Source organism: Hemitrygon akajei, chromosome 30, assembly GCF_048418815.1.
Source record: "Hemitrygon akajei chromosome 30, sHemAka1.3, whole genome shotgun sequence".
NCBI lineage: Eukaryota > Metazoa > Chordata > Chondrichthyes > Myliobatiformes > Dasyatidae > Hemitrygon > Hemitrygon akajei.
The window spans coordinates 2,398,398-2,423,365 of record NC_133153.1 but is presented as its reverse complement, the minus strand read 5'-3'; the positions used below and the strand labels follow the sequence as shown (position 1 = coordinate 2,423,365).

At 41.3% G+C, this 24,968-nt stretch overlaps 1 protein-coding gene across 7 annotated transcripts in view; it reads left to right on the top strand.

The window, feature by feature from the left end:
• The window catches only part of secisbp2l (SECIS binding protein 2-like), a 197,699-nt gene that overhangs the window by 80,223 nt on the left and 92,508 nt on the right, over nucleotides 1-24,968 (top strand). For all 7 annotated transcript variants that reach the window (XM_073032863.1, XM_073032859.1, XM_073032858.1 and 4 more), the window contains one exon: nucleotides 18,981-19,296. In XM_073032863.1, coding sequence (XP_072888964.1) covers nucleotides 18,981-19,296 — 316 coding nt within the window. The remainder of the gene's footprint in view (nucleotides 1-18,980; nucleotides 19,297-24,968) is intronic.

Sequence of the window (24,968 nt, the reverse complement as noted above, 5' to 3'; positions counted from 1 at the left end):
GAAGGATATTAATAAGGTTGAACGAGTGCAGAGAAGGTTTACAAGGATGCTGCCGGGACTTGAGAAGCTGAGTTACAGAGAAAGGTTGACTAGAACATGGAATAGTACAGCACATTACAGGCTCTTCGGCCCACAATGTTGTGCCGACCCTCAAACCCTGCCTCCCATATAACCCCCCACCTTAAATTCCTCCATATACCTGTCTAGTAGTCTCTTAAATTTCACTAGTGTATCTGCCTCCACCACTGACTCAGGCAGTGCATTCCACGCACCAACCACTCTCTGAGTGAATAACCTTAATCTAATATCCCCCTTGAACTTCCCTCCCCTTACCTTAAAGCCATGTACTGAGCAGTGGTGCCCCGGGGGAAGAGGTGCTGGCTGTTTATTCCTCAATATCTTGTACACCTCTATCATGTCTCCTCTCATCCTCCTCCTCTCCAGAGAGTAAAGCCCTAGCTCCCTTAATCTCTGATCATAATCCATACTCTCTAAACCAGGCAGCATCCTGGTAAATCTCCTCTGTACCCTTTCCAATGCTTCCACATCCTTCCTATACTGAGGTGACCAGCACTGGACACAGTACTCCAAGTATGGCCTAACTAGAGTTTTATAGAGCTGCATCATTACATCGCGTCTCTTAAACTCTATCCCTTGACTTATGAAAGCTAACACCCCATAATCTTTCTTAACTACCCTATCTACCTTTGAGGCAAATTTCAGGGATCTGTGGACATGTATCCCCAGATCTCTCTGCTCCTTCACGCTACCAAGTATCCTGCCATTTACTTAGGTTAGGAATAGGTTAGGTTAGGACTTTATTCCCTAGAGTGTAGAAGAATGAGGGGAGACTTGATAGAGGTATATAAAATTATGATGGGTATAGATAGAGTGAATGCAAGCAGGCTTTTTCCACTGAGGCTAAGGGAGAAAAAAAAACGAGAGGACACACGTTAAGGGTGAAGGGGGAAAAGTTTAAAGGGAACATTGGGGGGGGGGGGCTTTTTCACACAGAGTGGTGCGAGTGTGGAATAAGCTGCCAGATGAAGTAGTAAATGTGAGCTCACTTTTAACATTTAAGGAAAACTTGGACAGGTACATGGATGAGAGGTGTATGGAGGAATATGGGCCAGGTGCAGGTCAGTGGGACTAAGCAGAAAAATGGTTCAGCACAGCCAAGAAGAGCCAAAAGGCCTGTTTCTGTGCTGTAATGTTCTATGGTTCTATGGAATATAAGTCTTTCACTTTACCTCAGTACATTTGAGGATAATAAACCACTTTACATCTCCTTCTGTATATTGCCAGTTTTAAATGTCATTTTCACTGACCAAGCCCAAGATTATTTGCATTCAGTTATCAATGTGTTTTGACTTTATCAGTAGTAAGTTGTGTTTCTTAATGGAAAGAAAATCTGGCAGATAAACCTTAGCAAGACTTTATGGGAAAAGGTGGGAGCTCAACATTTAAGGATGCACATTGTATTGAACGTCTTGGCAGTTGGGCAGAGGAACTGGGGTGGCTCCTGTTTTTTTTTGAGGAAGACGGAATGATGCTGAGATACATTCCAGTTTACTGAGAGTATTTTGCAAAAAACAAGACTGTAATGGCTGATGTGAAGATGCTCTCTATGATGGTTGAGTAGAATTACACCTGTATGTTCTGGACAAGATGGAATTTTAGCAACTGCTGCGAGAAGTACATCCTGTACCAAACCTTATTATTAATAGAGGTGATCTGGTTCTCCCATGTGGGGTCCTGTGAAATAATGATGCCCGGAACCCTGATTGCTGAAATGGTGCTCACCATAGTGTTGGTAATGAGTGGATTGCATGGAGGTACATTTCTCCTGAAATCGATATGCATCACCTCAGTTTTAAGGGCATTCAGCTCCAAGTTGTTGTGATTGCACCACGACACTTGTTTATTTACTTCCTGGTGGTTCTTTTATCCATCACCCCTAGTGATTAGTCCCTTGACAGTGGTGTTATCCATAAATTTATCCATTTAACTGGTGGATCATTGGTGACACAATCATTGTTGTATAGCTAAAATAGGAGAGGGGAGAGAACATGCCCCTTTGGCACTCCAGTGCTGAGTGGGATGTGCTTGCCAAGACTCTCAAAACAACCTCATGTTGGGGGGTGGAGGAGGGTTGGGAGGGGTTTGATCAGATTAACTGCTTGTAATCTATACTGTAGCAAGGAGTCCGGACCATTGTCTGTACTTCATCAGTGGACCTGTTGGCTTTGTAGGTGAACCATAGCAGATCTAGACAATTTTGAGTTATGGATTTGAGAAATGACTTGACCAGCCTTTCAAAAGTCTTTGGCTGATGTGACTGCAACTGGCCTGAAGTCATTGAGGCCAGTGACCTTTGATTTTCTTGGGATATTTTTAATCTCTCCCTATTTCCAGCTGTTGTTCCCTCCTGCTTTAAGAAGACGCTAATTATCCCAGTACACAAAAGAAACAAAATAAAGTTCCTTGATGTCTATCGCCCAGTGGTTCTGACATTTACCATCATGAAATGCTTGGTGAGACTGGTCATGATATGCCTCAACTCCAGCTTTTCATACAACCTCAATCCAGTGTAATTTGCCTATTGCCAGAAAAGGTCTGCTGCAGACACCATCTCCCTGGCCCCACACTCATCTCCAGGGCAGCTGGATAGTAAAAATACCTATGTCAGACTATTGTTTATTGACTGCAGTTTTGCCTTCTGAAATAAGCTCAGTGAATCTAATGTAGACAAGTGTGAAGTGTTGCACTTAGGTAGGACCAACCAGGTTAGGTCTTGGACAGTGAATAATGGGACAGAGGAGTGCTGTCAAACCAAGGAATCTGGGAATATTGGTCCCTAATTCATTGAGAGTGACAACACAGGTGGATAGTGTAGTAAAGAAAGCTTTTGGCCTTCATAATTTGAGCGTAGAAGATTAGAATGTTATGTTGAAGTGTTATTAGACATTGGTGAGGCCTAATTTGGAGTTTTGTGTGCAGTTTTGGTCACCTACCTGCAGGAAAGATTCAAGGTACATTTATTATCAATGTATTTATCAATTATAAACCTTGAGAATTGTCTGCTTACAGGCACCCACAAAGCAAGAAACTCGGAAGAACCCAATTTAAAAAAAAAGTAAAGTTCAACACCCCCAAATGCACAGGGAAAGAGAAACAAACACAAATCGTGCAAGCAATGGAAGTGAGCAACAGCATTCCGAATCAAATTGAGTCCTTTGATCCAAATTCCCTGGGTAGGCCCAAAGCATCATATTTGTGGGGTAAATTGCTGCGAAGCTTGCAGCCACAAAGCACAGCAGCTGGGGCAGCCACAGCCAATGTGCGGAATTGGCCCGACCCTCACCTCTGGTCTTGACACCCTGCATTTCCAGTCTATCTGGGCTGGTGTTTAAGTTCTCCAACCAGTGGCTCATCCATCGCATTAGGACCCTGGCCCTGCTGCAGCGAAACAGTCTGGCCCTAGACCTTGCCACCCAGCTGGAAGCCATTCTCAACCTCGCCAAATTGGCTTGGCACTTAGAATGATCAACTTTGCATCAGGGTTAGTTGGATGGGCATCGAAATACCTCTGCCTTGACTACTCCTCTCCAAATTACTCACTCTAACTCCATCTGTGAGCATGTTGGGGTTTGCAATGTGCCAACATGGCTCACCTCTCCAACCAGCTTCATCTTAGCTCACTTCTTCATTGTTTGTGGTGATGGTTTACTACAATTTTTCAGAAAAGATGTTGTTAATAATATTTTTCATTAAATTTGTTGCCTTTTGGCCTACCAGTAAGCTGTCACTCACCTTCAGTAATGCCATCTTAAACTGAAAGATGAAAATAAGGTTGAATGAGTACAGAGAAAATTTACAAGGACATTGCCAGGACTGAGAGACCCAAGTTATAAGGAAACATTGAATAGGTTAGGACTTTATTTTTTGGAATGTGGAAGATTGAGGGAAGATTTGATAAAGATATGTAAAATTGAGTGGTATAGATCAGGTAAATGCAAGCAGACATTTTCCACTGAGGAAACTTGAGGTCATAGGTTTAGGTTGAAAGTGAAAAGTTTATGGGGAACATGAGAGGAAACTTTCAGGATTGTGAGTGTGGAACGAGCTGTCAGCGCAAGTGGTGCAGGCAAGTTCAATTTCAACATTTAAGAAATGTTTGAATAGGTGCATAAATGGCAGAGGTATGGAGGGCTCTGGTCTTGGTGCAGGTTGATAAGGGTAGGCAGTTTAAATGTTTTAGCACAGACTAGGTGGGTCGAAGGGCCTGTGCTGTATTTTTCTCTGATTATGATTGTATAAAAGCAAAGATATATAAGCTGAGGCTTTGTTAAGTATTGATCTGACCACATCTGGAGTATTTTTAGCAGTTTGGCCCCTTGTCTAATAAAGAATTTGAGAGGATTCGGGGAGATTCACAAGAATGATCCCGGGAATGAAAATGTTGATGTTTGAGGAGTGATTTATGGGGCTCTGGTCCTGTACTCGCAGGAGTTTAGAATAATGGGGAGGGGTCTTATTGAAACCTGTTGAAAGTCCTTGAGTGGATGTTGAGAGGGTGATCCCAATAGTGGGGTGTCAAAGAACAGAAGGCACAGCCTCAGAAAACAAGAACATCTCTTTAAAACAGTGATGAGGAATTCTATTAGCCAGAAGGTGATGAATCTGTGGAATTCATTGCTAGAGATGTCCATGCAGACCAAGGCATTGGTATTTTTAAGCAGTAATTGATTGTTTTTTTGATTAGTAAGGGGATGAAAGGTTACAGGGAGAAGGCAGGAAAATGGGGTTGAGAAGGACAATAAATCAGCCATGATCAAATGGCAGAGCAGACTTTGTGCTGAATGATCCTGTGTCTCGTGGTCTTGTGATCTAATGTTTTTCAAAAGTTCCAGCACATCCTCTCTCTTGACGTCAACAAGTTCGAGCACATTGGTCTGTTTTATGCTGTCTTCATAAGCATCCAGGATCCTCTCAGTGGTGAATATTGAAGCAAAGACTTCATTTTAGGACCTCCCTTGCCTCCTCCATCTGCAAACACGTTTCCTCTTTTTCCATGATCCTGAGTCCTTCCCTCACTCAAGTCATCCTCCTGTTTGTCACCTTTATGTAGAAAGCCTTCAGGTTTTTCTTAATCCTATTCTTCAGGGCCTTTCCATGCCCCCTTCTTGTCCATTCTTCAGCCCCTTCCTGGCTACCTTGTAACTCTCTAGAGCTCTGTCTGATCCTTGTTTCCTGTACTTGAAATAAACTTTTTTCCTCTTGACTAGATGTTTCATATTTCTTGTCAACCGTGGTTCCTTCACCCTCCTTTCCCCGCATCAATGTGACAAACCTTTCCAGAGCCACATGCTCTTTAAACAATGTTCTACATTTACATATACCTGAGTGTATCCATACCTAAATTATGCTCCCAAGTTCCTGCCTAAAAGCATAATTTCCCTCTTTAATTAAAATGTTTCCATAATGTCTGCTCCTATCCTTTTCCAATGCTATACAAAAGATCAGGTAGTTGTATTCACTGTCTCCAAAACACTTTCCCACTGAGAGATATGACACCTGATCAGGTTTATTGCCTTGCACCAAATCCAGTAGGGCTTCTCCTCCAGTCAGCCTGTCTACATATTGAGTCAGAGATCCTTCCTGGATATACCTAACAAACTCTGCCCCATCTGGACCTTCTGCATGTAGGAGTTGCCAATCAGAATTAAGTAAGATGAAATTCCCCATGGGAACAACTTTTTTAGTTGCCTCTTGATCTGTTCTTCAATGTCTCTTTTGCTATGAGGTCAAGGTGTTGTCGGACCACTACCAACAGAGAGATTGCTGCCTGTTTCTGACTTCCATCCACATTGACTCAGCAGACAATCCCTCCACAATATCCCCCCTTTTTTGCAATTGTGATATAATCCGTGATTTGCAATTCCATTTTCCCCACCTCATCTACCTTCTTCCCAAACCCTTTTGAAACATCTTCAATCTAGCTCCCTATACTTCTTCTTCAGGACCTTATTCCTTTTCTTATCTATGTCATCGGTACCAGTATAGATACCATAACGTCTGGCTGTTTACCACCCCCCCCCCCCCCCCCCCCCATTAGAATGCTTGGATCTGAGCCTGCATTCATGAAAGGAGCCTTCAGAGATAAAATTGTCTCTAAATGTATTGCTGCCCACACCTGAATGTAGTTCAGTTTCTTGAAGTTGATCAGCTTGTACCATTTACATGCGCCACAGAGAGCTGAAGCAGCTGCATCTTAAAATCCTATTTAAGCAGTATCTCATCCCAGCAAATTCTAATTCCCAATATTGGATTAATTCAGCTCATTTTCTGTGGAGCAAAGGAGACTAAGGGGGTAACCAGATCAAGTTATCAGATTATGAGGCAGAAATGTCCTTTTCCCATGGTAGGAATATCAAAAACAAAAGGACCTAAGTTTAAGGTGAGTGGAAAATGATTTAAGGGGGACCTGGAGGAGGAGAGGTTCAAATCTGGAATTCACAGTCAGGCACTGGTGGAATCAGATACAGTTATGTTTTGGAAGCACTTAGACTTGCACTGAAATAGATAATCGTAGAAGGATACAGACCTAATGTATAGTAGGCAAATGGGGTAATTAGGCAGGCAAAAAGACAATGAGCTTGAAGGGCCCATTGCTCTTGTTTCTGTGATTCAATAATATTGCTGCTCCTTTATTTAGAGTAACTTCATTAGATAGATAGATAGATACTTTATTCATCCCCATGGGGAAATTCAACATTTTTTCCAATGTCCCATACACTTATTGTAGCAAAACTAATTACATACAATACTTAACTCAGTAAAAATATGATATGCATCTAAAATCACCCTCTCAAAAAGCATTAATAATAGCTTTTAAAAAGTTCTTAAGTAGTTTACTTAAATACATTGAGTCCTAACCCCGGCACTTTAACCTATCTTACTCCTGGCGGTTGAATTGTAAAGCCGAATGGCATTGGGGAGTATTGATCTCTTCATCCTGTCTGAGGAGCATTGCATCGATAGCAACCTGTCGCTGAAACTGCTTCTCTGTCTCCGGATGGTGCTATGTAGAGGATGTTCAGGGTTTTCCATAATTGACCGTAGCCTACTCAGCGCCCTTCGCTCTGCTACCGATGTAATACTCTCCAGTACTTTGCCCACGACAGAGCCTTCCTTACCAGCTTATTAAGACGTGAGGCGTCCCTCTTCTTAATGCTGCCTCCCCAACACGCCACCACAAAGAAGAGGGCGCTCTCCACAACTGACCTATAGAACATCTTCAGCATCTCACTACAAACATTGAATGACGCCAACCTTCTAAGGAAGTACAGTCGACTCTGTGCCTTCCTGCACAAGGCATCTGTGTTGGCAGTCCAGTCTAGCTTCTCGTCTAACTGTACTCCCAGATACTTGTAGGTCTTAACCTGCTCCACACATTCTCCATTAATGATCACTGGCTCCATATGAGGCCTAGATCTCCTAAAGTCCACCACCATCTTCTTGGTCTTGGTGATATTGAGACGCAGGTAGTTTGAGTTGCACCATATCACAAAGTCCTGTATCAGTTTCCTATACTCTTCCTCCTGTCCATTCCTGACACACCCCACTATGGCCGTGTCATCAGCGAACTTCTGCACATGGCAGGACTCTGAGTTATATTGGAAGTCTGATGTGTACAGGGTGAACAGGACCGGAGAGAGCACGGTCCCCTGTGGCGCTCCTGTGCTGCTGACCACCGTGTCAGACCTACAGTCTCCCAACCGCACATACTGAGGTCTATCTGTCAAGTAGTCCACTATCCAATCCACCATGTGAGAGTCTACTCCCATCTCCGTTAGTTTGTGCCTTAAGATTTTGGGCTGGATGGTGTTAAAGGCACTAGAGAAGTCCAGGAATGTAATCCTCACAGCACCACTGACCCCATCCAGGTGAGAGAGGGATTTGTGCAGCAAATACGTGATAGCATCCTCCACTCCCACCTTCTCCTTATACGCAAACTGAAGAGGATTATATTCTGTAGTTAAGATACCCACCCCAAATAGGGAATTGCAGGCGATGTGTTGGCTTCTGAAGGCAAGGATGGCTACATTTAGATATCTTGAGTCATTTGTGATGTTATACAGCATAGAAACAGACCATTCAGCCCGCCCTGTCCCACTAATCAGTAGGCTGTAGGCTCTTCATAAATTTCTTCTTCCAGAGTTTTGCCCACAGCTTCTGAAATAAGTGTTCTCATATATTTAAATACTTTGCTACCACCACTCATGCAGTGTATTCAAGGTATATTTAGCTCTCTTGGTAAAAAAGGACCACACTGCCCCCCCCCCCCCCCCAAAGATCCCCTCTTTGCTGTGTAACTCCTAAATCTATATTCTTCAATTTTGTCTAACTGATGTTCAAAAAAGTTTCTTTCTTTCTTTCTACACTACCCGTCATAGATTTATATATCTCAGTCAACAAGCTTGCTTATCTTTCTATCGTACATTACAAATAACTCTAGGTCCCAGCATTGTTCTCTATGCAGCGCTTCTTGTCACTTGCATCTAACCCTAGAAACAACCCCCTATCTCTTACTGTTAAGCCATTTTTGAGTTGAATTTACCAACTGGTGTGCATATCAGTAAATCTTGATGTTGGCCCCCAACATCAACATGAGCTCCATTTTGGTCCCCATATTACCTCAGACCTCTTGTTTCTTGTGGCTTTTTGATAATGTGAGCAAAATTGAAAGATGGAGTGGGAGAGAAAATTGATTAATGAAGGATGATAAGAGGAAGAGCAGTTGGGTGTGGGGGGGGGAGGAATGAGGCAGATGAGAGGCTGGGAAGGAGCAAAACCAGGACATTGTGTGGGGGAGATGGTAAGAGATATTGAAAAGGTGAGATGGTGAGTCTGAGGGTGTTTGGGTGGTGTACAGTGGAGTGGGAGAGATGGTAAATGAGGTGCAGCTGCTCCCTCTTGTTCTCTTGGCTTCCATTTTTCAAACCTTAATCAAACTAGCTTATCGTGGCTTTCTAATCAGCAATTTTCCTCTGTGAAATTCCTTGGGAATTATCCGCATTTGCTATCATGAGCTCCACTGCTCTTCTACCATCCCCAGACAATGGTTGGGAATGCTTATTTTAAGTTCTTCAGAACTTGCAGTCTGGGCAGCAGGCTGTACTATATGCGGGGAGGTTCATGTTTTCTCATGGTTGGTGATCTGCTGCAGTAAGTTTCATAAACTGGATTTACCTAAAATTTTAGTCTTCACAAAGTAAAGCAGTATACAAGTTATTTTGTGGTAATTATGATTCAATGTAGAGTATTGATTTCTTGGCTGCACCTCTCCTCAGTATTTTTCTTGCTTTATTTATTCATTTTTTATTTAGAGAAACAGTACGGCGAAGCCTTGTCAGCCTTTTGAGCCGCACTGCCCTGCAACCCAATAACCCCAATTTAACCTGAACTTAATCACCAATTAATCTGTAACTTGTATGTGTAATTCTTGCTTGTAGTTTGATTTTAAACTGTTTTCAATGTGTCCTTAAGAAATGAAATGGGGTTCTTTTTAAAATGTTATGTAAATATTTTAAAGGTGTTTAAGATGGGGAGCTGGATTGGCACGGCTTGTTTTTACAATAGGCCCAACAAATAGATTTGTTTGCAATTATCCACTGTGCTTTATTTTTAGCCTTCAACTGCATCTGTAATTTGATATTCCTGTATAGTCGTGTATGCAATAGCAGGCTTATTTTAGGGGAAGCATTAACTATGTTTTAAGTTGTCATTGTATATGACAATTTTTGAGCCATTGTGGATTTGGAACCAAAACATAGTGAATGGTAATTTCCAAAATCTCTGCCTGAAATGCAGATAAAAAAGGTACCAAACAAGGAGGTGAGAACCCAGGCAGGAGAACTGGTGGTTGCTAATACTTCTGAATCTGCACTAGTTTGGGCAGCACAGTGTTGCGGTGGTTGCCTCAACTTCAGTAACCTGGTTGCATTTATGAATTCCAGTGTGTTAGTGTGAAATTTTCAGTGCTTCCTGAGACCACTGCGATTTAGTTTCCTGTGTTTTGGTTTCCTTACACAAGGGGTGTGGTTTAGGAGGTTAATTAGTACTCATAAATTCCCCCTAATGTGTGTTGAGTGGTTAAAAAAAGGAAGGGCTCATAGAAATGAGAAAGAATGCATTAATGTTATTAAGTATATATAAAGCAGAGGTTGATAGGTTCTTGATTAGTCAGCGTCAAAGCTTACAGGGAGAAGGTAGCAGAATAGCATTGAGAAGTATAATAAATCATCCATGATGGGATGGTGGAACAGACTTGATGGACCAGATGGCCTAATTCTGCTCCTATGGTTTAATTTAGACTACTGGATAGGTATATGGACAGGAAAGGAATGGAGGGTTATGGGCTGAGTGCAGGTAGGTGGGACTAGGTGAGAGTAAGCGTTCGGCATGGACTAGAAGGGCCGAGATGGCCTGTTTCCGTGCTGTAATTGTTCTGTGTTATATGGTTATAAGACTACAAGACAAAGGAGCAGAATTAGGCAATTCAACCCATTGAGTCTGCTCCACCATTCTATCATGGCTGATGCCAGATCCCACTCAACACCATCCATCTGCCTTCTCGCCATATCTTTTGATGCCCTGACTGATCAAGAAACAATCAACTTCTGGCTTAAATATACCCATGGATTTGGCCTCAACCGCAGTCTGTGCCAGAGCATTCCACAGATTCACTATTCTCTGGCTAAAAACCACTCAGTTTTGAGGTTGTGCCCTCTCATTCTGGATACCCCCACCACAGGAAACATCCTCTCCACATCCACCTTATCTAGTCCTTTCAAAATTCGGTAGGTTTCAATGAAATCCCAGTGCATTCTTCTAAATTCTAGTGAATTGGAACCAGACTGATAATAAAAAATTTTAAAAACTGGGCTGAGAAGTGACAGATGCAGTTCAACCCAGATAAGTGTGAAGAGGTTCATTTTGGTAGGTCAGGGAGGTTCATGTCCATAGGACACTCAAAGCTACCGTATAGGTTGACAGTGTTCTTAAGAAGGCATATGATGTGTTGGCATTCATCAACTATGGAATTGAGTTGAGGAGCTGAGAGGTAGTGTCACAGCTATACAAGACCTTAGTTACTCCCCACTTGGAATACTGTGTCCAGTTCTAGTCACCTCACTACAGGAAGAATGTGCATACTATAGAGAACATGCAGAGGAGATTTACAAGGGTGTTGCCTGGACTGGAGAGCAAGCCTCATGAGAATAGGTTGAGTGAAGTTGGCCTTTTCTCCTTGTAGCATCGTAGGATGAGAGGTGACCAGATAGAGGTGTATGAGATGATGAGAGGCATTGATCATGTGGATAGCCACAGGCTTTTTCCAAGGCTGAAATGGCTAACATGAGGAAGATAGTTTTAAGACGCTTGGAAGTAGGTACGGGGGGGGATGTCAGAGGTAAGATTTTCATTCGGAGTGGTGAATGTGTGGAATGCACTTCTAGTGACAGTGGTAGAGGTGGATGCAACAGGATCTTTTAAGAGACATGGAGCTTAGAAAAATACTAGACTATGTGGTAGGGAAATTCTAGGCAGTTTCTGGTGTAGATTACATGGTTGGCACAACATTGTGGGCCAAAGGGCCTGTAATGTGCCCTAGATTTCCGTGTTCTATGAGTACAGGCCCAAAGCTGCCAAGCGCTCCTCATATGTTGACCTCTTCTTTCCCAGAATCATCCTCTTGAACTTCCTCTGGACTTTCCAATGACAACACATGCTTTCTGAAATATGGAGCCCAAAACTGTTGATAATACTCTCAAGTGTGACCTGACTAGTTTTATTTATTTATTTTTATTAGTTTTTTTATACATTTTCTACATCGCTACAGATGAAAAAAAACCCAGATCAAAATGAAGAACATTAATGCAGTGCAAAAATAAACATACAATAATATAATACAAAAGAAGATAATTGAGAAAGCACCCAAATTGAAGATATGGAAAATTAGTATCCTCCCCAAGCCCCGCAACAAAAAAGAACTCCAGACCAACCACAACACAATCTAGAGAGTATAAATCAGGACATTCAAACCCCCAAAACTGTAAATACACTTAGCAACAGAAGATATTAATGCCTACTACCAACAGAAAAGGAGCTGAAAGCAAGGGACTGAAAACAAAACCTTAGTTAAGAGGAAGGTTATGAAAGTACTCAATAAAAGGTCCCCAGACCTTATGGAACTTTGTATCCGAATTAAGAACTGAATAATGAATTTTTTCAAGGTCTAAGCAGGACATAATATCATTAAGCCATTGAGCATGCGTGGGCGGGGCAACATCCCTCTATCTAAGGAGGATTAAACGTCTAGCCAGGAGAGATGCAAAAGATAATATTCGACACTTAGTCGAACTCAGACGTAAATCTGTCTCACCCAAAAAACCGAACAAAGCAATTAAAGGGTTAGGTTCTAGGTGGTGATTCAGAATATAAGATAACGTTATGAAGACATCTTTCCAAAATTTCTCCAAGCTAGGACAAAACCAGTACATATGAATGAGAGAGGCCTCGCCCCTTTTGCATTTATCACAGAGAGGACTAATGTTAGGGTAAAATCGAGATAGTTTAGATTTAGACATATGGGCTCTATGAACAATCTTAAACTGTAAAAGGCAATGGCGAGCACAAAGAGAAGTTGAATTAACCGATTTGAGAATCGAGTCCCAAGTCTCATCAGATAAGGAGATATTTAAATCATGCTCCCAAGCCATTCTAATTTTATCCACAGGGGCACGCCGTAAAGATGCTAATTTATCGCGAATAAATGATATAAAACCTTTACCTATTGGATCAATAGAAAGAAAGAAATCCATAACATTTTTCTCAGGCATTTCAGGGAAGTTAGGAATTAAAGGATTAATAAAGTGTCTAATTTGGAGATATCTAAAAAAATGAGCATTGGGCAGATTAAACTTAGCAGAGAGCTGTTGAAAAGATGCGAAGCGATTATCAATAAGATCTTCAAAATGTCTAATGCCCTTCCTATACCAATCATGGAATGCTGAATCATACGTAGTAGGTAAAAAAAGGTGATTATGTAAGATAGGGCTAGAAAAGGAAAAACCATGGAAACCATAAAACTTCCTAAACTGAGCCCATATACGCAAAGTGTGTCTAACAAGAGGATTAACAATTAATCTGGACAAACTACTAGGGAGTACAGAGCCAAGAAGTGCAGAGATAGATAAATCTTTAGTGGAACTCAACTCCATTGCCACCCAATTAGGGCACTCGGGTTGGCCGTGGAAAAAAGACCAAAAGGTAGCACAACGTATATTGGCTGCCCAATAATATAAACAAAAGTTAGGTAAAGCCATGCCACCCTCTTTTTTAGATTTTTGGAGATAAACTTTATTAATTCTAGAGCGCTTATTCTTCCACAGATATGACAAAATAATAGAGTCTAAGGAATCAAAAAAAAATTTAGGAATAAAAATTGGGATTGATTGAAATAAATATAAGAGTTTAGGGAGAACATACATTTTAACAACATTGATACGACCTACCAAAGACATAGATAGAGGTGACCATTGTAACAGACTCTGTTTTATAGTATATGAAAGATTGTCAAAATTTTCACGAAAGAGATCTTTAAACTTCCTTGTGACTGTAATCCCAAGATAAGTAAATTGATTATGAACTACTTTAAAAGGGAGATCACGAAATGTTAATTCTTGTGCTTCTTTATTAATTGGGAAAAGTTCGCTCTTATGTAGATTAAGTTTATAGCCAGAGAACTGGCTAAACTGATCAAGAAGTGAAAACATTGGAGGTAAGGATGTAGACGGATTTGAAAGAAAAAGTAATAAGTCATCAGCATAAAGAGAAACTGTATGCTCAACACCCCCTCTCCAAATCCCGGTCAATTCAGGACAATTTCGGAATGCTATCGCCAAAGGTTCTATAGCCAAATCAAAGAGAAAGGGACTTAAAGGGCATCCCTGGCGGGTGCCATGTTTGAGGTTAAATAACTGGGATTTCTGAAAATTAGTCAAAACAGAGGCAGTAGGACACAAATACAGCAATTTGATCCAAGAGATAAAACTTTGACCGAAGTCAAATTTTTCTAAAACTCCAAAAAGGTAGTTCCACTCTATACGATCAAATGCTTTCTCCGCATCGAGGGAAATAACACATTCAGGAATCCCAGTTGAAGGTGAATATAAAATGTTAAATAAATGCCGAATGTTTAAAAAAGGGAGACGGTTTTTAATAAAACCAGTTTGATCATCAGAAATAATAGAGGGAATAACAGTTTCTAATCTATAAGCCAAAACTTTGGCCAAGATTTTAACATCAACATTAAGCAAAGAGATCGGCCTATACGAGGAACACTCTGTTGGGTCTTTACCCTTTTTTAATAAAAGAATAATAGATGCCTCATTAAAAGAGGGTGGCAATTTACCGTAATTAAACGAGTCAGATAATACTGAGAATAACTGAGGAGAAAGAAGTGAAGAGAATGATTTATAAAATTCTACGGGGAACCCATCAGGTCCAGGACATTTCCCTGAAGACAATGCAGAAATTGCAAAAGATATTTCTTCTGATGATATAGGCGCATTAAGTTTGGCTTTAAAATCAGATGAAAGCGAAGGAATATTCAGATTATTTAAAAAATGATCAACAGAGATATTGCCATTCAAAGATTCAGAGGAATAAAGTCGAGAATAGAAATTTTTAAATGCGTCATTGATTTCTAAGTGATCCGATGTAAAGTCTCCATTCTCCTTCCGGATCTTTGTAATATGTTGTTTGGCTTTGGAACGTCTCAGCTGATTGGCTAGAAATTTACCAGATTTGTCACCATGAATATAGAAGCAACTCTTACTTTCAAGAAGTTGGCGTTCGACAGGTTGAGTAGACAGAAGATTAAATTTAGTTTGAAGTTCTACACGCTTCTTATATAATTCAGGATTCTTAGTTTGAGCATACAGTTGATCCAATTCTTTAATCTGATTAATGAGGTCTAATCGATCTGCACAGGACTTTCTATTAAGATTTGCTGTATAGGAGATTATTTGACCCCTCAAATATGCTTTCATGGCATCCCAGACAATCTGGGATGACATTTCAGATGATGTATTGGTGTTAAAATAAAAGGTTATCTGATCCTTAATAAATTTTAGAAAATCATCATCCGATAATAAAGTCAAGTCAAAACGCCAGTGTTTATTCCTCTGAGGGAGACCAGGAAAATTTAAAGACAAAGTAATTGGGGCATGGTCAGAAATGAGTATACTCTGATAGTCACAAGAATAGACAAATGGGATAAGTTGATTATCGAGTAAAAAGTAGTCAATTCTAGTAAAGGTATGGTGAACATGTGAAAAAAAAGAATAGTCTCTCAGTAGGATGAAGGAAACGCCATATATCAGAGATACCATAGTTAGAGAGAAAAGAGTGAATAGCTAAGGCAGATTTAGTAAGTAGTCTAGTAACAGAGGACGATCGATCCAAATTAGGATCTAACCAGCAATTGAAATCGCCACCCAGTATGAGAGAGTATGAGTTTAAATCTGGTAGTGAGGAGAAAAAACGTTCAAAAAAATTAACATCATCGAAATTGGGAGCATACAGGTTTGCTAGTACAACTTTAGTATTGTATAATTTACCAGAAACAATAATAAAATGGCCATTTGTATCAGATATCTTATTATGGAGTTCAAAAGGAATATTTGAATTAATAAGGATGGAGACCCCCCCCTAGCTTTGGCAGCAAAGGATGAATGAAAATGCTGACCTGCCCACTTTGACAGAAGCCGAGAATTATCAAAACTACGAATATGAGTTTCTTGAAGGAAAGCACTGTCAGCTTTGAGTTGTTTAATATGCAAGAAGACCTTCCTTCTTTTAACAGGATGATTCAATCCCTTTACATTCCAGCTCACAAATTTAAGTGAATTAACCATTATCAATTGTTAGCGCATAGAAGGTTGCAGGCATATAAAAAATCAAGCAATACAATAACAGTCTGGGAGCAAAAATGTAAACATAGATCCGTAGAATCAAAACAGAGACATGCTGACTAGTTTTATTAAAGCTCAGCATTATCTCCTTGTTTTTATGTTCTATTCCTCTTGAAATCAATGCTAACATTGCATTTGCAGTGTTTTATTGTGTAAGTGTGGTGTGGACTCGATGAGCTGAGCTGTCCTGTTTCTGTGTCACATTTTTCTATAACCTCAGAATCTAATTTGTGCACTTAATCCTTCCAGTTCCCATTGACTGCAGGATATTACCAACCTATGTTTTCTGCGAGGAAGGTGGCATTTGTTGTGTTCCAATTGTTCCTTATTGAATTGAAATGGACTGTAGGTTAGTGGTAGACTCGTGAATTTTGTTAAAGCTCCAAAGTTGATCTGTATAACAACATCCTTCAAGAATAGCAATAAGGGAGCAATTGAAATGAAGAATAGGTGACTTAGAGCATAAGTGGAGTTTCTTAAAAGTTCAAGCATCATTATGTGGTAGTGACATATTTGAACTGTGCAACATCTGGATTTGACCGATGAAGTGCAGCAAGTCATTGATTACCTTGCGTAGGCAAGCAAAAAGCGAAGGTGCTCTGATTTTAGGTACCCCCCCCCCCCCACCCCACTTCGAGTTTGGATAAGATAATAAGAAAGAATAGAGAAATCGTCCTCATTACCACAAGGAAATAGGCTCTAACACCTAGTGAGTTCATGGCAACCACAATCACCATTTTGTTTTTTAACTAATCTTGCCTTGGTTAGATCTCTGCTGGAGTACTGAGCACATTTCTAGTTATCATACTCGAGGAAGGATATGTAGAGAAGAAATTCATCAGGATGTTGCCTGGGATGGAGCAATTTCTCACTGGAGCGATGGTGGTTAAGTGGGGATGTGTTTGTGGTGTGCAAAGTTCAAAAGCATAGAGTGCAGCAAACATTTCCCCTTAGTAAAGGAAAATAAGCTAGAGGACTTAGATTTAAGGTAAAGGTTGAGAGATTTGGAGGGAACCTGAGGGGGATTTTTTCCCACCCAGAGAGTTGCATCTGGGCCTCACTGTTGGAGAGACTGGAGGAAGCTGTATTGCAGTTTGCATTTAAGTAATATCAAGAAAAGTACTTGAATTGCTAAGACACAAGTATGGGTGTCAATATTAGGATGGGATTAGTACTGATAGGTTCCCAGTGGTTGGTGTGATGGGCTTGTTTCTATACTGTGACATTTGGAAGTGCCATTCTCATAGTCCTACTCATCACCTGCTATCATTGATCTACACATGGGGGAATTTACTGTGGTCACTGAACTTTCCAGGAGGCTTTTCATTCCAGGACGAAGGAGATGTCTTCCTTTTTTAAACAAAGGGGCTTCCCTTTTTCCGCCATCAACCCTGCTCTCAATCGCATCTCTCCCATTTCCCGCTCATCTGCCCTCACCCCATCCGCTCGCCACCCCACTCGGGATAGGGTTCCCCTTGTCCTTACCTACCACCTCACCAGCCTCCAGGTCCAACGTATAATTCTCCGTAACTTACACCAGCTCCAACAGGATCCCACTACCAAACACATCTTTCCCTCCCCCCCCCCCCCTTCTGCTTTCCGTAGAGATCGCTCCCTTACGCGACTCCCTTGTCCACTCGTCCCCCCCATCCCTTCTCACTGATCTCCCTCCTGGCACTTATCCTTGTACGCGGAACAAGTGCTACACCTGCCCTTACACTTCCTCCCTCACCACCATTCAGGGCCCCAGACAGTCCTTCCAGGTGAGGCGACACTTCACCTGTGAGTCGGCTGGTGTGGTATACTGCATCCGGTTCTCCTGGTGTGGCCTTTTATATATTGGTGAGACCCGACGCAGACTGGAAGACCATTTCGCTGAACACCTAAGCTTGGTCTGCCAGAGAAAGCAGGATCTCCCAGTGGCCACACATTTTAATTCCACATCCCATTCCCATTCTGATATGTCTATCCATGGCCTCCTCTACTGTCAAAATGAATCCAAACTCAGGTTGGAAGAACAACGGCTGGGTAGCCTCCAACCTGATGGCATGAACATTGACTTCCCTAACTTCCATTAATGCCCCTCCTCCCCTTCTTACCCCATCCCTGACATATTTAGTTGTTTGTTTTTTTCCCTCTCTCTCTGCCCATTGCTCTGCCTGTTCTCCATCTCCCTCTTGTGCTCCCCCCTCCCCCTTTCTTTCTCCCGAGGCTTCCCGTCCCATGATCCTTTTCCTTTTCCAGCTCTTAGCTTCATCCCACCCCCTCCGGTCTTCTATCATTTTGCTTTTCCCCCTCCCCCAACTACTTTCAAATCTCTTACTATCTTTCCTTTCAGTTAGTCCTGACGAAGGGTCTCAGCCCGAAACGTCGACAGTGCTTCTCCTTATAGATGCTGCCTGGCCTGCTGTGTTCCACCAGCATTTTGTGTGTGTTGTTTGAATTTCCAGCATCTGCAGATTTCCTTGTGTTTCCAGTTTGTTTGTTCTTTATGTGAGTGGAAACTGGAGCAGTAGGAAATGAACATAACAGGAATCCATACAATCACAGAGAGGTCATTGCTTAACCCAAATACTAGGGTTTTTGAGGCAGCAGCTGTACTGGTCTTGCACTTGGGGATGAACTGATAGCTGTTTGGTAATTGTAGTTTCATGAAGTTATTGTAAAATTATATACTTTGCTGAAACAATTCACTGAACACTAGGCAGAAGTGGGGTTAAAAAGCAAACGAGGAAACCTGTAGATGTTGGAAATTCAAGCAACACACACAAAGTGCTGGTGGAACACAGCAGGCCATGCAGCATCTATAGGGAGAAGCACTGTCAACGTTTCAGACGGAGACCCTTCGTCAGGACTCGCGTTAGTCAGAAGTGGGGTGGGCTGATTGGAGAAGTCTTCTCAGATATTTATAAACTTCTAATGTTTTTTTTTTGACAGGCAGTTGCCTGTGTATAATGGTGATATTCGATGGCCTCAAGCAAATCCAAGCTCAACAGGATCATACTTTGCTTATCCAATATTGCCAACTCCACAGCCTCCTGTTTCTACGGATTATGCTTACTATCAGTTCATGCCAGCACCATGTACACCAATGATGGGGTTTTATCCTTTTCCAACTCCATATGCTGCATCCTTCCAGCCAACCAATATGGTGAATTCAGTATCTGAATGTAGTGAAAGATCTGTTCCTGCTGGACCTGTCTGCCCAACTACAACTCAAAGAAGCAGAGTCAACAGAGGGTCTTTGCCAAAGGTAGGGATGTGCAGCATTTCTAGCTTTTAATATTTACTGAGTCAATCATATTAATTGTTCCATTTCAAAATAGTGTGGGTTTATTCTAAAAGATTTGATTTCTTTGTTGAAAGACCTGTTGTGACACAATGTTTTGAGGATCTTGTTGTTGTTGACTTGTATAACTGAGCACTGTATCTGCAGTAATGCAGCTCTCTGGAGGATGGAAATATCCCAGGTGCTAGAAATCACCAAGAATTCAATAAATGCTGGAAACACTGCAGATAAGGCACCTAACTATGGAGAGATGAACAGAAATGACATTCGTACATGGTGGACTGAAAAACAAAGAAACTAAATTGCAGGGAGGGAGAGGGCTGGAGAGAATGGAGGGATCATGTTGAAACGAGTTGTCTAGATAACTGGCAAAGTTTTAAATAATTGTTATAAGGGGGGAAATAGAAGCAATGAAAGAAGTTAACACAAAGGTACAGGCATATTTGTGGAGACTTTGTTCATCTCAGTACCACCGTCTTCTGTCAACATCAGTTCATTCCATCTGCCCTGCTGATTTCAACTTTTGCTTCAATAGAAATGTTTCCTGTCTGGGTTCAAAGCAACAGTGATGCTAGAAAGTTCGTGAACCCTGAAGAATTTTCTCTTATTTCTGCATAAATATGATGTAAAATGTGATCAGATCTTCACACAAGTCCTAAAACTAGAAAAAGAGAACCCAATGAAATAACACAAAAATATTATACTTGTTCATTTATTTATTGAGGTAAAATTATCCAATGTCACATATTTGTTGGAAAAAACAAGCGAACTTTTGGTTTCAGTTACTGGTGTGACCCCCTTGTATAGCAATAACTTCAACCAAACATTTCCGGTAGCTGTTGATTTGTCCTACAGATCAACTTGGAGGAATTTTAGGTCATTCCTCCTTAAAAAACTGCTTCAACTCTGGTTGGTGGGCTTCCTTGAATGAACTACTTGCATCATGTCCTTCCACAACATTTCTATAGGATTGAGGTCAAAACTTTAACTCGGCCATTCCAAAACATGAATTTTCTTCTTTTTAAACCAATCTGTTGTTGATTTACTCTCGTCTTTCAGATTTTTGGTTGTTGCGTTATCGGACTTCTATTAAGCTTCAGGTGACGGACTTCTAGCCTGACGTTTTCCTGTAAAATGTCTTGATACAATTTTTAATTCATTACTCCCTCAACAATTGCAAACTGTCTGGGTCTTAAGGCAGCAAAGCAACCCAAAATCATGTTTCCACTCTGTTTCACAATTGGGATGAGGTTTGATGTTGGTGTACAATGCCCATTTTCCTCCAGACATAGTGGTGTGCATTTCTGCCAAAAATTTAAACTTTTGTCTCATCTGTCCACAGACCATTGTTCCAGAAGCATTGTTGAACATCCTCCTGATGGTCTTTACAAACTTAAGATGTGCATCAATTTTTTTTTGGACAGCAGTAATTTCCTCTGTGGTGTCATTCCATGAGCCCCATTATTGTTCAGCATTTTTCTTACACATGAGCAGAGACTTAAGATAATTCAAGAGATTTGTCTTTTGCACCTCCTTCAGCATTGCATGTTGTGCTTTTGGTGTGATCTTTGCAGGATGTCCACTCCTAGGGAGAGTAGCAACAGTACTGAATATCTCTAATTTGTAGACAATTTTTCTTATTGTAGACAGATGAAAACTCAGGTCTTTAGAAATGCTTCTGTAGCCTTTTCCAGCTTCGTGCATCTCTACAATTCTTCTTCTTAGGCCCTCAAAGTTGTTTTGATCAAGGGATGGTGCATGCAAACAGATTTTTCTTGAAGAGCAATAATCGTGTCAATAACGTGTGCGTGCGCGGTATAATATAGGGCAGGGTACCTATACAACCCTCACCTCCAATCTCATCTCACTGATTGGAACACCTGACTCCAAATAGCTTTGCAGAAGGCATTACACCAGAGAATCACATACCTTTTCCAACAAATATAAGTAATATTGGATCATTTTTCTTAATAAATAAATGAACAAGTATATTGTTTTTTGTGTAATTTACCTGAAGAAGGGTCTCGGCCCAAAACATCGACAGTGGTCCTGACAAAGGGTCTCAGCCCGAAACGTCGACAGTGCTTCTCCCTATAGATGCTGCCTGGCCTGCTGTGTTCCACCAGCATTTCGTGTGTGTTTTGTGTTATTTAATTGGGTTCGCTTTATCTAGTTTTAGGCCATGTGAAGATCTGATCATATTTTACTTTATATTTATGCAGAAATAGAGAATATTCTTAAGGGTTTACAAATTTTCTAGCACCATTGTATGACTTGTTTCTTCCTCTCTTGACTTCTACCTCCTTTCTTCCAGTACCTTTGCACTGTGAACCATGACATCGCTGATGTCTTCTGCTTCTGACAGTTTCCAGTCTCGTCCCAGCCCCACACCCTCGCCTTCATCCAGTCCCTTTATACGACCATCCTACACTATGACCTTCATTACTTAACTGGCTTGTTCTCCTCCACTGCCACTCTAGCTAAAAGCATTTATACATTGAATAACTTAACCATTCAATTTTTCCAAGCCACTGGTATAGTTGTGATAAGTCTTCTAGATCAAGCTATGGCTGCTCTTTATTCGACACAATATATACCCATTTCAGCAACCCCTTATTTTCTCCTACATTAGTGACTATGCAAGGAATTGATGTGGACTTCGGGAAGGGGGGGGGAAGTAGAGGGATCTGCAGTGGAAAGTGTGAACAGTTTCAAGCTCCTGAGTGTCAGCATCTCTGAAGATCTTTCCTGGGCCCAACATATTGATGCAATTGCAAAGAAGGCACAATGGCAGCTGTATTTAATTTGGAGTTTAAGGACAATTGGTATGTCACCAAAAACACTAGCTTGTTTCCATAGACGTACAGTGGAATGTATTTTAACAGGTATGGAGGGGCACCTGCACAGGAATGGGAAAATCTACAGCAGGTTGTAAACTTAGCAAGCTGCATCACGGGCACTAGAATACGTACACAATGCTGGAAGAACTCAGCAGGTCAGGCAGCATCCATGAGAAAAGAGTAGCCAACGTTTCGGGCTGAGACCCTTCATCAGGAAATCACGGGCACTAGCTTCCCCAGCATCGAGGTCATCTTCAAAAGGCAATGCCTCAAAATGGCAGCATCTATCATTAAGGACTCCCATCAGCCAGGACATGAACTTTTCTCATTGCTACCATGAAAGAGGTGGTACAGGAGCCTGAAGAGACACACTCAACATTCCAGAAACGGCTTCTTCCCATCCACCATCAGATTTCTGAATGGACAATGAACTATTAACACTATTTCAGTACTTTTTCCCCCTTTTTTGTACTGTTTATTTAATTTGATTTTTCTGTATTTATAAACAGTTGAGAAAGCTTGTGGATCCTTTATAATCTTCTTTTCTGCATTATGAGTTACTCATAAAATGTGGTCTGATCTTCATCTAAGTTACAATATAGACACAATCTACCTGAACTAATAACACAAACAATTGTATTTTTCATTTCTTTATTAAACACATTGTTTAGTCATTCACTGCCCAGGCTGGAAAAAGTATGTGAACCCTTATATTTAATAACTGGTAGAACCTCCACAGCAATAACCTCCACCAATAACCTCCTGTAGCTGCTGATCAGACTTGCACAATGGTGAGGAGGAATTTTAGAACATTCAGCCATACAAAACAGTTTCAGTTCATTAATATTTTTGGGCTACCTTGCATGAGCAGCCCTCTTCAGGTCACGCCACAGCATCTCAATTGAGTTAAGGTCTGGACTCTGACTTGGCTATTCCAAAGCAGAAATTTTCTTATTTTTAAACCATGATGCTCCTTCTACCATGCTTCACTTTTAGGATGAGGCTTTGGTAATGATGGGCAGTGTCCTTTTTCCTCCAAACATGGCGTGCATTTCTGCCAAAAAGTTCAACTTTTGTCTCATCCGTCCACAGAACATTGTCCCAGAAGCATTGTGCCAGATCAGGTGGTCTTTTGCAAACTTGAGATGTGCAGCGATGTTTTTTTTTGAAGTGTAGTGGTTTCCTCTGTGGTGTTTTTCCATAAAAACCATTCTTGTTTAGATTTTCTTATAATGGACACATGAGCAGAGACTTCATGCTCTCGAGATTTCTGCAGGTCTTTGGTTGTTAGCCTTGGGTTCTTTTTCCACCTCCTTCAGCATTGCACATTGTACTCTTGTTGTGATGTTTGCACCATGCCTACTCCTAGGGAAAGTAGCAACAGTACTGAATTTTCTCCATTTGTAGAGAATTGCTCTTGCTGTGGACTGCTGAAAACTCAGGTTTTCCGAAATGCCGCACTGCATCTCTACAATTCGTATTCTAAGGTCCTCTGAAGTTGTTTTGATCAAGACATGGTGCACATAAAATGATCTTTCTTGTGAAGAGCTGGCTCTGTCGGTAACCTGACTTTGTGTGTCTTTTTTATATAGGGAAGGGCAACTCGACAACCCACACCTCTAATCTCATTTCATTGGAATACATGACTCCAAATAGCTCTTGTAGAAGGCACTACCACAGAGGTTTACATACTTCTGCGAACCCAGACTGATTGTTTAAATGGTCTACTCAGTATTGACGTGAAGATGTACAATTGTTACAAGTGTTATTAGTCAGATAGTGATTGTCTATCATAGTGACTTGGATGCAGGTCAGACCATGTTATATGAGTACTTTATGACTTTTATAAGACAGAATACCGAACTTTTTCCTGCAACTGAACTTGGAAAACCACAGCACAATACAGGCTCTTTGGCCCACAGGGCTGTGCCGAATATGTCCTTCGCTTAGAAATTACCTAGGATTACACATCACCCTCTATTTTTCTAAGGTCCACGTACCGATCTAAGAGTCTGTTAAAAGAGCCTATCGTATCTGCCTCCACCACCGTCGCCGGCAACCCATTCTACGCACTCACTACTCTCTGAGTAAAAAATTTACCCCTTACATCTCCTCTGTACCTACTTCCAAGCACCTTAAAACTGTGCCCTCTCGTGCTAGCCATTTCAGCCCTGGGAAAAAAGGATCTGACTATCAACACAATCAATGCCTCTCATACTCTTATACCCTCTATCAGGTCACCTCTCAACGTCCATCGCTCCAAGGAGAAAAGGCCAACTTCATTCAGCCTATTCTTCTAAGGCATGCCTCCCAATCCAGGCAACATCTTTGCAAATCTCCTCTGCACTCTTTCTATAGTTAATGCATCTTTCCTGTAGTGAGGTGACCAGAACTGAGCACAGTACTCCAAGTGCAGACTGACCAGGGTCCTATATAGCTGCAACATTACCTCTCGGCTCCTAAACTCAATTCCATGATTGATGAAGGCCAATGCACTGTATTCCTTCTTAACCACAGAGTCAACCTGCACAGCAGCTTTGAGTGTCCTATGGACTCAGACCCCAAGATCCCTCTGATCTTCCACACTGTCAAGAGTCTTACCATTAATACTATATTTTGCCATCATATTTGACCTACAAATATGAACCACCTCACACTTGTCTGGGTTGAACTCCATCTGCCACTTCTCAGCCCACTTTTGCATCCTATCGATGTCCTGCTGTAATCTGACAGCCCCACAACACCCCCAACCTTTGTGTCATCAGCAAATTTACTAACCCATCCCTCCACTTTCTC